The sequence below is a fragment of the Canis lupus genome, chromosome 8, assembly GCF_003254725.2.
Source record: "Canis lupus dingo isolate Sandy chromosome 8, ASM325472v2, whole genome shotgun sequence".
Lineage (NCBI taxonomy): Eukaryota > Metazoa > Chordata > Mammalia > Carnivora > Canidae > Canis > Canis lupus.
Window position 1 is genome coordinate 68,735,681 of NC_064250.1, and position 13,368 is coordinate 68,749,048.

General features: G+C 49.5%; 1 protein-coding gene across 1 annotated transcript in view; it reads left to right on the top strand.

The window, feature by feature from the left end:
* Positions 1-10,693, top strand: part of YY1 (YY1 transcription factor) — a 33,298-nt gene extending 22,605 nt beyond the window's left edge. The window contains exons 3-5 of the mRNA XM_025442311.3: positions 2,897-2,957; positions 4,633-4,791; positions 5,619-10,693. Of these exons, the coding sequence (XP_025298096.3) occupies positions 2,897-2,957; positions 4,633-4,791; positions 5,619-5,801 (403 nt within the window). The 3' untranslated portion in view covers positions 5,802-10,693. The remainder of the gene's footprint in view (positions 1-2,896; positions 2,958-4,632; positions 4,792-5,618) is intronic.
* Positions 10,694-13,368: the final 2,675 nt, after the last annotated feature.

Here is a 13,368-nt window from a genome sequence, read left to right on the forward strand (position 1 = left end):
AAGAGCTTCAGGTACATTCTCTCTTTTAGTCTTCGCAGCTATAAAGCACATAGTAGCCTTCTACCTTTTTACAGAGTAAGAAACTGAGGCTGAGAAATTAAGTGATTTGCTCAAGGTCATGCAGCTGGTAGAAGTCTGTGCCAGGCCCACCCATGGGGCCCCCAGAGGGATCCAGCAGCGCCTCTGCCCACTGTCGGTGGCACCCTTTGTAAAATATCCTAGTCGAGGAAAAACTCAAATCTTGGACATCATGAATGGTTTGGGCAGGTTGAAAAGATATACCAAGTAGCAGTGTATGATTTGAGTCATCTTCTTAAAAATTAATTTTTTTAGGATTTCAAGTGCTTTTCTTTATTTTGTAGGTTATATATCAGTTGGTGCCATGAAGATTTAATTTTAGTCTTTACTCACAAAAAAACTCCCCACTTTCAATCTAGTTTTTGGAAAATGACCTTTTCAGTGTTTGCCTTCAAATAAAATAGAAAAGGCACCAACGTACACCGCCTCATTTGCCACTCTGGTGAAGAAGGAGGATTTGCCAAGGAGCTTAAGAGTGGCTGCAATTAAACCTTTCACTTCCTTCTTGCATCCAAGGGTGTTTGTCCAAATACATTTTAAGTTTTCATTCTAAAATCAATTATATTGCTACATGCTGGCACACATTTTGCACATGACATTTTAAGAAAAAATACTGCTTAATGATAACAGTTAAGAAATCGAGAGTTTGGTAAATGGTACATGCATGGGACTATGCCCTTTCATTTAGAGTATATTTGAAAATTGTTGTGATAAAACATTTTTAAAAATCATGTTCCTGGGAATAAATTTGAGAAAATGGTAGGGTGGTGGGATGGGCACACCTGTCCTACTGATGCAGGTACCTCACTGACATTGATCCCCCACATTGGAACCCCAGATGGGTGGGGACAGGAGATGGTTGTCTGTGTGACTAACCTGTGAACCCAGTGGACATTTTTAAGAGTGAGTTTGTTAACATAATTTGTACACAATAAAATTAACCCCCTCTCAGGGGCATACCACTCTTGCAAATTTGGACAGACACAATCACTTAGCCATGTCCACAGTTGAGACGTACAGAGCATTTCGGTGTAATCATCAAAGAGTAAACATTATCCATTGGGAAGACTGAAGCCTGGTTCTTAATAGACCCTTTTTTTAAGTTATTATTATTAATACTTGATTGATTGGAGTAGAACTCGTTCTTGTGGACTGCTGTTGTTTTCCAAACTCTGATCTAACCTGCAGGTGGTACAGTGGTACCAAATTTTTGTCCTCTGAAGTTCTTTGAGCTCAGACTCCAGCTCCAGGGATTAATGGTACCTAAGATAACAGGCTAGCTAGTTCAGAGCCCTGTACCCAACAAACATTTAGAAAATATTTGCTAGCTGATGGGGTAATCCCTCAAGTACAAGAGCCAGTGAGTATCTACAGGGTTGGAATGGGGGTGGATACCAAGCTGGAAATGTTCTCAGAATTTAAAGTAGGAAATTCACACAGTCTTGAACAGACTCCCGAGAAGTCGGTTCCAGCCGCCAGATAAGTTATTTCACCAGTGCTCCTCCAGGGATGGAGAGTTTAACTAGGTGACTTTGCCAGTTGAGGTTTTATAAAACAAACTTCAGGGCATGCCTTTCCCAGATCAAGGGTGAAGAAGGACCTTTGCCAGGGCCTTTGCTAACTTAAAGATGACCGCAGAAATCTTTTGTGATGAGAGAGTGCTGGTAAGTTAGCTCTTACTGGTAAGACATCGCTGACCTCGTTGCTTGTTTGTTAACTGTGCATCCTCACGTAGGACAGTGAGGTAGCAAACGGCGGGACAGAAGGAACGTCTGTCTCGGAGATGTAAATCTTTTTTTCTAGTCTCTCTAGGAACTCTTAATCTCTCACCCCTCTACCACACACAGATCTGTAGGGAGTATTTGGAGAGAAAGTTTTGACAAAAGACCAAAGGTTGGTTCAGTGGAAATAGCAGGTAGGTAAGCTACCAAATCAATAAGCTCTCTGGGCAGTGAGTCTGCACAGGGCCAGAGATCGGTCGTTTTTTATTTAAAACAACAACAACCTATTTTTTGAAAAAACTGTAATCTCCCTCCCACCACTGCCACCAAAAGTAGTAGTATGATAAAATTCAACAGTGGAAAAGAGTATGGGGTGTTCCACCTGTCCACCAGTCCTTAGAGGCTCCTCCCCCAAAACACCAATACCAAGTTCATGTACTATGTTTCTTTCCAGAGATAATGTATATGAAAGATTTTCTGTTTACAAGGACTATTCTGTACCCTTTTCAAAAAATTATCTCTCCTAAAGATAATGTCTGTCAGTATGAAATGAACCCTCCCTCCTTTTTTCTAAGCAGTTTTGTAGGGATCTGTGTTTAAGTCCCCCCACCCTCCCCCACCCCCAATCTCCCTTTTCACAAGGTGTCTTTGTTACCACAGCAGCTGCTCTTGGATACCTTGCGTAGCTCCCACTAGGAGATTCCTCTGTGTTTTGGGCTGGTGGTCTTGCGTTATTTAAAGAGCTTGGAGGAAAGAGCTGATATTTGAGGCACACAGACCTCATTGCTGGTCTGAGTTGCCCCAGCTCACTCGCTGTGAGACCATCCATGGCAGCAGCTCAGCCTTTGTGAGGCTTTGTGAGCACCAGCATCCGCAGCTGTGAAACGGGAAGGACGCTTCCCAGTCCCGGGTTCTCAGTGAATGTGGTGGTCGCAGCCCTTCCCTCCTGGATGCATTCTGTAATCCTAGTTGTTTGTATCTATAAGGAAAACATTATAGGGGACTATATGATTTATGCCAGATGAGTCTACCCACTCCTACAAATCTCTCTCTCTCTCTCTTCTTTTTTTTTTTTTTTTTTTTTTCTTTTTGGTAAGAATGAAGCCAAGAAAAATTAAAGAAGATGATGCTCCAAGAACAATAGCTTGCCCTCATAAAGTAAGTAATGCTAGGGGAAAAGTGTTCATTAACTTGCCAATGAAGATTTAGAGAGCTCATAAGCAATCTGCACTTTAATTTCCATCTATTAATTGAGGAACTATAATTTTTGGTTTCTAAATTTAAGAGCGATATTTGTGATGTAAGTTTTGTTCAGTGAAGGCCACATAAATACTATTAAATGGGGTTACTGTAGGTTGCCAGTGTTTTTGTTCTTACTATATATTGAATATATGATGTTAGGATGTTATTCTTTTTGGATTATTAAGAAGTCAGTCTTAGGACATTGGGTTGTATCTCACCCATGGACCTTTGTGAGACTGTAAACTCATTGAAATTTGGAAATTATTTTGGATGTTGCTAAAGTAAGCCTAATAAAGCTACATTTCCTTCACAATTTTCTTAATTTGCCCTGTTAACTGTGTGTTATCAGAGGGTTGCTTAATTGTTTTCAAATGTGATTAGCCTTCCAAATAAAAGGATCGCCTAAGAAGTGACTTTGAGGTGTGGGTTGGGTCTGTCTCACACTTGATTGGATGGATGAAAAACTAGCAGAAAAAGAAGTATCACATAGGTGAAGAAAAAGAAAAGGGGAAGAAAGTTTTAATGGGATAAAGAATTTTTAAAAAATCAGTAATTGGAGAAGGATGAGTCTCAGTGGGCAATTTCCTTCTAGTGACCACTCGCGGGTTCTTTTTCGGTGCTTTTTCACCACGTTTAATGTAGAGACTGTGAAATGTAAAACTAGTTCCTTGAGGGGGGCAGCACGCACAGTAAGAAGCATTTGAAAACAGTTAGGCCCTGAGTGCCTGTCATCCCTCTAGCTTCTCTGTGTACTTTTCCAAATTCCATTTTTTAAAAATTACATTTGCTGAATGGAAGCACAGCCCTGGGGGCCAGGAGGCCAGAGCTGTGGCTCCCCCCGCCTCATGCCTGTGAAGCTGTCCTGTTGTGCTGTCTGCTCATCCCCCACCCACTCCATCCCTGGACAGCAACTGCAGAAGAAATTGTGAAGGCCATGCTTGTCCTGAGCACCACACACCCATCTGCCCCCCCCCCCTCCCCGCTCCGGTGTCCGTGTGCCTGCTGCTTTTCCCGGTGTCTCACAAAATCAATTTCTTCTGTAGTTGCCATTCCTTGGAGACCCTCTTGCTTCTTTCTCTGTCAAGAAGGGGAAAGAGGCAAAGAGAGAAGAGGGAACAGTAGGCGATGGAGAGTGACAGCCCATTCTTGCAGCACAGAATGTGGGGCCCACCAAAGGTAGTGGTGGACTGCTGTCATTTCAACCCCATTTGTTTACCAGGGCTTCCGTTACTTCATCTGGGGGTCAGAGTTGGGTGAGGCAGCTGTGGTGTGGCTGGACGCCAGGCTGCTGGGTTCTACCCCCAGCTCGGCTCCTATGATCAGTGTGACCTTGGGCAAGTCTACTTAAAGACATCTCTGAGCCTCAGTTTCCTGATCTGTAACACAGGGTTTGCATTAAATGAGAAGGCCTTTTCCAGCTTATCCGGTTTTTGTCTTAAGTAATTAAATATCTCTACTATGATACTGAGTAAACAGTAAATGGGGAGGTTGGGTGGGGGAGTTCTTGGGTCAATGAAGGCTGTTTTTAAGTGGTTGAACCCTTTGTAACAGTTTGCAGCATGAACCACTAAGCTTCTCTCTCTGTTTGAAGGGCTGCACAAAGATGTTCAGGGATAACTCTGCCATGCGAAAGCACCTGCACACCCACGGCCCCCGAGTCCACGTCTGTGCAGAGTGTGGCAAAGCTTTTGTTGAGAGCTCAAAACTAAAACGACACCAACTGGTTCATACTGGAGAGAAACCCTTTCAGGTAGATCCGGTCCCTTCCTCCTCTGCACTACCCGGCAAGTGTAGGCGGGGCTCTGGGCGCTAGAGAGACACAGCCCAGAGACTGAGACTCGGCTCTCGGGCTCTCGGTGCTCCCTGGGTCCTGATGAAGCACCCGGAAGGGCTGCCCTGGGTCCTGTCTCCCTCGTGTGCAGTCTCTCCAGTAGTGGAGACGGGCGTACGGTGTATCGGGGTGTTGATGGGGGTGGATTGCTCAAGAAAGAGCAAGCCTGAAACTGCATTTCTAGTGCGTTCACTGTGGGACTGAAGCAATTTTTTTTCTGTAGTTGGTGTAAGTATATTGAATTACCAATTGACAGCTTCTAAAATGTTACCATATGAGAATAAGTATCGATGAAGTTTTGTCTTGTTTTTAAGAAACCCAGAACAAGTGAACGAACTAGCAGTGCAGCTCTGAATTTAACATGGTTCTTTTTACCTGACACCAGAAACCTTCCTAATCATTTGTATTTTATTATTTGAAACATTTACACAAGTACGAAGACCTTCACGTGATCCCAAGGAAGATTCTTGGTATTTCGCCAAGTGTCTCTCTTCCCTGATATTTAAATAATTCACGAGGGCTGTGCCTGGGTTTCAGAAGCTGTCCCTTCCCGCTTGGCCTGCAATGGGACTGGCACATTTCCCCAGTGCTGGGAGGAGGACGGGGGGCAGGGGGGGGTGGTGGTGACGACACAAGGCACCTGGTGAGGGAGGCAGGCTGTTCTTAGGCACGGCTGTGCGCTGCCCACTCTCTTGATCACAGTCACAGGTCGCTGAGTTGGGTTATCTCTGGTCTTTCCCCGACAGTGCACATTCGAAGGCTGCGGGAAACGCTTTTCACTGGACTTCAATTTGCGCACACACGTGCGAATCCATACCGGAGACAGGCCCTATGTGTGCCCCTTCGATGGCTGTAATAAGAAGTTTGCTCAGTCAACTAACCTGAAATCTCACATCTTAACACACGCTAAGGCCAAAAACAACCAGTGAGAAGATGACGGAGAAGACCCTTCTCGACCCCGGGGAGCATCTTCCAGGAGTGTGATTGGGAATAAATATGCCTCTCCTTTGTATATTGTTTCTAGGAAAGAATTTTAAAAATGAATCCTACACACCTAAGGGACATGTTTTGATAAAGTAGTAAAAATTAAAAAAAAAAAACTTTAATAAGATGACATTGCTAAGATGCTCTATCTTGCTCTGTAATCTCGTTTCAAAAACACGGTGTTTTTGTAAAGTGTGGTCCCAACAGGAGGACAATTCATGAACTTCGCATCAAAAGACAATTCTTTATACAACAGTGCTAAAAATGGGACTTCTTTTCACATTCTTATAAATATGAAGCTCACCTGTTGCTTACAATTTTTTTAATTTTGTATTTTCCAAGTGTGCATATTGTACACTTTTTGGGGATATGCTTAGTAATGCTATGTGTGATTTTTCTGGAGGTTGATAACTTTGCTTGCAGTAGATTTTCTTTAAAAGAATGGGCAGTTACATGCATACTTCAAAAGTATTTTCCTGTAAAAAAAAAAAGTTATATAGGTTTTGTTTGCTATCTTAATTTTGGTTGTATTCTTTGATGTTAACACATTTTGTATAATTGTATCGTATAGCTGTATTGAATCATGTAGTATCAGATATTAGATGTGATTTAATAGTGTTAATCAATTTAAACCCATTTTAGTCACTTTTTTTTTCCGAAAAATACTGCCAGATGCTGATGTTCAGTGTAATTCCTTTGCCTGTTCAGTTACAGAAAGTGGTGCTCAGTTGTAGAATGTATTGTACCTTTTACCACCTGATGTGTACACCCCATGTAACAGAAAAGGGCAACAATAAAACAGCAATCCTACAGAAAGAATACGGCAGAAAAAGATCTGTAAGCACAGTCTTATTTCCTTTTGTTGTCCAGAATAATTATAATTCTCGAGCCTCCCAGAAATTGGAAGCTAAATAAAGCAACTCAAGTTTCCTTTATTTTGCACTCAACTACAGTGACTTGTGATTGCAGCGGTGCATAGATGTTTTAGGACTTCCTACGCGTGCTGAATTCTGGAAGAGAGTAGGTGACAGGCATCCCGAGTTAAGGAACTACCTCAGAGTACCCCAGACCGGGCCCGTTGGTGACAGGTTTTTGATTTTAGCTCTCCCCCAGCAAAAGTGTGACTGAAGCAGCTGCGCCCTGGCCTGTGTGTGCACGCGTTCAAGGTAAGCTGTCACCTGGACGGGGCGCGAGCAGAGGGGAGACCCGGGGCACTTCCATTGCTCGGGCTGCCTTCAGGGCAGCCCCAGCGGGTCCTTGGCTTGTCTGACAGGAAGCGCTTAGGGTTCTCAGCTGCTGGTAGGAGAGTCTTGGTTCCTCCATGTGGTAGAGGCTTTAAATGCTGGCACGTGTCGTGGGTGAGCACCAGTGGCTTTCATGCTTCTACCTGGACAGCGAGCACAGACTGGCAGGGTAATTAGATTATAAAGATATATTGTACTCAGTGAGTACTTCTCACGTTGTGACCTCCTAAATGTACAATTATAATTCTTGAATTTTACTTAAGAGTCAAATACCAGACTTGTGAGACTATTTTATAAACTGCCATGATACAGCAAAATCCCCATGTACTCAAAATGCAAATATACTGTGTGTGCTGCACGCTTGACTCTGCGAGGTAATTGAGACAAACTAGCTAATATAATATCTGTGGTTTATTTAAGATGTCCAGGACACCATCAGGCCAAAAATGTAGCCCTGTCTCTTAAGAGCTTCTCCATCGGTCCTGTACAGGAGGATTGGTGACCTAATAGCAGTGACCCTGTGGCTCTCCGGAATTTTGAAGTGCCTTCTGAATCCTAAATGACAAATTTAACTTGAGACGCTTTTTTTTTATTCGTTCAGAATCTGTTATCCATTGGGTAGTTTGATCAGAAGACCCCAGCTGTTCTCTGGATAAGCCAGGCTTTGCTGTATCTGGCAGTCAGGAGAGAGGTAAGCCGGTGGCGGAGGTCCCCTTCGAAGCTGCGTGCCTCAGTGCAAACGTGTGGTTCTTTTGACTAGACCTGGGGTGGAGGCCTCCACCGATGCCCGTGGTGTAAGCGCCCGTACCTGCCCTCTCCACTGTCAGGTGGGCAGCCTCTGGGTGGCTGTACTGAAAATGCCGCACCACCCCCGCCCAGCACTGCCACACGAGAGCCTGGTCCTGGCCTTGTCCTCAGGACTCCTGCCCAAGGGCCCACGGCTAAGCCGACTGGTGCCATGGGCAGGTGTCGCCAGCAGCCCCCCCAGAGCCACACCATGACCTACAGAGAAGCCAGGCTCCCGTGTGGAGCGAGGTCCCCCTTCCTCTGTGCCTTGATCCTTTGGGGGATGCCTTGGTCATCTCTTGTGCCCCTTCTGTCTCTGCGGGGAACAGCCATCGCTCCCCAGGGCCCTTTGTCCATGTGTCTTCTCTTGCGGGTCTTCAGAGTTCATCTCTGACAGGAATTTGATTGGGGGTTGGAAGACGATGGAATGTCCCAGGTTTCTGGTTGGCGGGGCGCTCTCGATTCCCAGTAGTGTACGTAGGAAGCTCGTCAGTGAGCGGCAGTGGAAAAATAGCCGTTGTCCTCATTGGCTGTAACCGAAACCCGTCGTGCTTGTGGTTAGAATTTATAATTTTGCTAAAGATGTAATTTTACTGCAGTTTGAAGTGGCGTTCTAACAGTGAGTCCCTTGTCTTGAGGATTAACCTGATTTATAAGTAATACTGATAGACATATTTTCTTACATCCGAGCTGAAATAAATGCATGTTTCTAGCATATGTAATATAAAAGTTCCAGAGGATAAGTTTACATTTAACAAGATGTTGTTTTCTATTTTTGGATTTCTTATTATTTTCCCCCTTTTTTGGTAGTGGGGGGTCTCGGGGGAAGCATAATATTTGTATAAAGAACTGTCACCCCAGAGTGACATTTATTTTCCAAGGTGACATTGAACTCACGCTGTTGGTTTCATATGGTGTTTGTGTGCTGTGCCTAGATTCAAGGCCTGAGGATTTGAGGAAAATCAAGATCCCCCCCCATTTGGTGTTCATGTGCAACTTCTTTTAAACATCACTTATTTTGCTGAATTTGACTAAAGCAAGGCCTTTTGACAGAATAGTATCTCAATGCCTGCCAGTGTGTCTGAGCAGAGCTCTAGATGGTTTCTTCACAGATAGAGGACAGTCCCTTCCATTCAGCAAGAACCCAGAGAGACCCCACGGTCTGCCTGAGTAGCCGCCATGGTGCAGTAGGGGGGCTTCCTGCTGCCCCCGCTCCGCCCAGTGAAACCTAGCTGTTGCACCGCGCCTCTATCTATGTCCCTGGCGCCGGCACACCTGCCCCCCCCCCCCCCAAGGGTTTGAGTGGGAAGCTGAGGACTCCACCTCACACTGCAGGCAGAGAGAATTGATGGCTCCGTGTCTGGCTCCTCTGTAGCCTGGGATCAGCATGGCTTAGGAAAGCCATGTGATTAATCTTTGATTCCTTAAGTTCCTTCTGTTTTCTGGACATCTGACCACCAGCAAGAGCAAGGATCCCAGAGGTCAGTATAGTGGGAGAGCAGCAGAGGCTGCTCACCAGCGTCTCCCTCGTGCCATGACCCTGCCCTCCTAGCTTCCTCCTAGCTATTCCGGCCTGCCCGTCGTGGGGTGGCCTCAGACCCCTGGCGCTTGTCTAACCTTGTAGCTTGTAGCCCTTTGTCCTGATTCCCTTTGGAAGCTCAGCGGGTCCTGGCAGGTGCATGCCACCCAAACTCCCAAGCTCTGCTTCCTTGCCGCCCCGGTCATGCACGCCATAGCCTGCACAGAAGCACTGAATGTCTGGCTAGGTCTCCTGCACCTTCCATTTACTGGCCTTGGCCAACTTGGTCACTGCTCACGTGCGCTCAGGTTCCCTGGTTGCATGAAGATGGTGTGAGGCCCTTTAGAGCAAGTGGCATCAGGCTTCTAGAAGGAGACGGGCCCCTCCACAAGTAGGGGGGTATACACGGCTGGAAGGCTGCCGGCATCCTGTCCAGGTCAGAGAGGCCAGCAGGGTGCTGGAGAGGATGTTTAAGCTGGGGCCGTGTGGGGCCGTGGGAGGGGTGGGTGGCGTACTGCTGACACACTTCTCCACTCCCCTTAGAAAAACCGGAAGGGAATGTTGACCGTGAACCTGAGCATTAGTTTAGGTCAGCAGGCAAATCAAGCTTCCTGCAAGCCGGTCACCCCGCTCCCCAAGTTTCTGACCAGCGTTCTGGGAGTCTGCAGAGGGGGAGTGTGGTGGTAATCACGTTCATCTGAGTCGCAATGATTGATTTTCCACAAAGTGGCAAGTTTGATCAAATTGCTTTTCCTTCAAGACACTCAGACGCCATAAGAAACAGCATCGGGATGTTGCGGGGCGGGGGCAGTGGCTGTGCTGCAGTCTGTTGGCTGCTCTCTGGGGGCCGCACAATGTCTGCATACATCGTGGCAGGGAAAGGGCATCAGTACCAAACACAATAACCTTTTTTCTACAACATCCATAACTGTTAACGAGGCTCTATTATCTACGGATGGTGATTGGTCAAGCCATTTTCATAGAACAATTCTGTTTTTATTCACTTGCTGGTAACTTCTGTAGGCCCTGACTCAAGGACTTAGCATTGTGTCTCATGTACATCTTTTCTTAAATGTTCTTTGCCATTTCTGGAATTGTCGTCCTTGGTTTTTCCTTAGCTCATAGGTCATAGATGCAGAAATATTATAGTATTTAAGGCATCCGCATCAAGCATCAGATGGCTTTGCATCCAGAAAAACATTTAACGATAACTCCGTTTGAAGCACCACGCATGTGTAACATGGCTCTATAAAATATAATAAACGCATAATGTTGTTAAGCTTTTTAACGCCTGTGATTCGTTCGTTTGTCCCTCGGTTCTCCAAGCCTCTGCCAAGGAATCCTGGCCCCTCGTGGGTTCCCTTCCGGCACAGGAATGGAAACTCGCAGGGCCCCACTCACACCAGCCAGAAATGCTTCCTTCGCCTCAGCTCCACGGTGGACGAGCGGGCCAGAGTTTTAATGAGGACCTCGCCCACTTTTTGGAAAGCACAGCCTAAAGAAATGCTCATGTGTTGGGGCCCACAACCCCCAGTGGTAGTAGTTCTGGGAGCTTTGGTGCCACAAAGAACGTACCAATGGGGATAATAGACTTGAAACCTGGATGAGTTCTACCGAGAGCCAGTTAGGATTTGGCCAAAAGCAAAATGCAGAGGGGTCTGGCCTTCCCCGCGCTGGGGCCCTGGTGTCTAATGTACTAGCCAGGAGGTTTATTCTCACTGTCCTTGATTCATGTGACTTTCCCTTTTCGCTAATGACAGAAGGGGCTGCTGACCCCATGTTGCTGAGGTGGCAGGTCCTAGGCCCATGTGAGGCCCAGAACTGCTGAGTAAAGACCTGAGGTAGGGCTGAGCCTGAGGGGTCGCCGAGGTGAAAGAAATCGTGTGCGCATCTTCAGATCTTAGACGGGAAGGAACTGAGGTCCTGGAGGGCTGCGGGGTGGCTTTCTGTGAGCCCCCGGCGCCAGCTGGCTGCGTGTTGAGAACCAACTGTGCCCAAGACTGTGCCCCCATGCCCGGCGTTGCGAACCAGGGTTTCACGTACTCCAAACTGCTCCGGGAGCAGGAGCTCCGTAGCTGCCCCACGGCAGGGGAGAGGGCCACTGGCTCCTCCGACCCCTTGCAAAGAAGCGGGTCCCTGCCTACCGAGCGGCCCTAGGCCCGCCCCCACCCTAGTCCCCAAGTCTAGGACCGTGCACCGCCGGCCTTGGAAGCTGAAGCCGCGGCCACTGCACCGGGCCGACCTCTCCGCACCCCACCGGGCCTGCGCTCGCCCCCCCTCGCTCCCCCTCGCTCCCCCCTCGCCGTGGCTCACAGCTAAGGCCCAGCCCTGCCCTCCCCAGCCTTCCCCTGGCCGTGACTCCCGGGTTCGCGCCTCCGTTAGTGGGCGGGGCGGGGCGGGGCGGACTGTGCGGCCGGATGGCGCGTGACAGCCGGGGGCCGGGCGGGCCGCGCCGTCCCCTGCAAACCTGCTTGTGTACGGGGACCCAGGAGGCCCCGCCCGCGGGTGCGGCTCCACCTCCGGCCGCCGGGGGCGCTGCTCTGGGCCGCGGGGGGGGGGGGGGGGGCGGGTGCGCGTGCGCGAGGCGGCAGCTTCCCCCCAACCAACCACGCCCCCTGGGATCTCACCTGCCCGGGTCTCGCCCGGGACCCGCCCCTCGACATCCGCCTCAAGGCCGCCGTGTCCACGCCCGACGGGCCCCCAAACCCTGGCTTCCCGCACCTGCCGACCCAGCGAGGCCCTGCGCCCGCGCCCTGCCCTCCTGCTCCCCCGGGTCTCGGCGCCCCCAGCCCTGGCTTCACTCCGCCCTGCACGACCCAACCTGGCCCTGCGCCGGCGCCCTGCCCTCCTGCACCCCCAGCACACGCACCCTCTCAACACTTCACACCCGGTGGCCCAGCATGTGCCCCCCCCCCCGTCCCGTGTCCCCGTGTAGTGGATGTCCTCCCCATCCACGGGGACATTCAAACCAGAATTCCCAAGAAGTCTGTCCTGGTGGCCTCCCCCCCCCGCCCCACACACACACTCAGACATTAGTGTTGCCCACTTTGCTCCCCAAACCTGCCTGGATGTCATGTGAGCTGGCCTGGGAGGGTGGCCAGGGCAGGGTGGGAGCCAGTGTCCCTGCAGGCTGAGCTCCCAGCAGCCACTGCCCCTTTTCTGGTGAGCCTGGGACACAATGGACACCCCACCCCCACCCCCAAGGGTAGGTGGCTGCCATGCGGTCAGGGTAGGAGGCCACGGCAGAAAGGAAGCAGAGACCAAAGGAGTACACAGGCCAGGGCCTGGCCCTGCTGCCCCTCTGCTGCCTGAACTGTCACTCCAGGGTGTCTGTCACCTGCAGCCACAGGTGGTGGTCCTGCACCAGGACTCTAGGGGGCCAGCCCAGGCTGATCCTGGCTCTTGTAACACTCCCACAGTGGGGTGGAGGAGGGCCCAGCATATCCAGGGCTGGGCCTGAGACAGGGGCAGGGTGGGGGCCGTGTGAACCCTGCGCTCTCCCCCACCGGCCTGCGCTGCAAACGCTGCAGAGCGCTGCTGGGAGACCACGGGTGGGTGTGAGCTGTCATCGCGTCACAGAACCCACTGGCTACAGGGTGGCGGAGAAGGCCGCGTGCCCTGGAACCAGGGGCTCTGATTTACGAGTGGCTGAATGACTCCGTGCAAGTGGCCAGTGAGGGGAGGGAGGATGACGTGGTATTCACTCCTTGCACCTGGGGCCCAAGGGGAGACAAAGGAAAAGAGTAATCAAGGCATGTGTGCACACGGAAGAGGTGGCCAACGCTTCCTCTCCACGCTGGCCACTTGAGAACTGGAGAACTCGGGGGAAGAGAGTTTTATTGACTCAGTTTCCCTCGAACTGCCGCGGGGCTTCATCTGTCACCTGCGTGCCCCCACCTGCCCGCTGCCGGAGCCCTTCCTTCCCAGCCTTGACATGCACTTTAGCTCAGACACCCCCCTCGG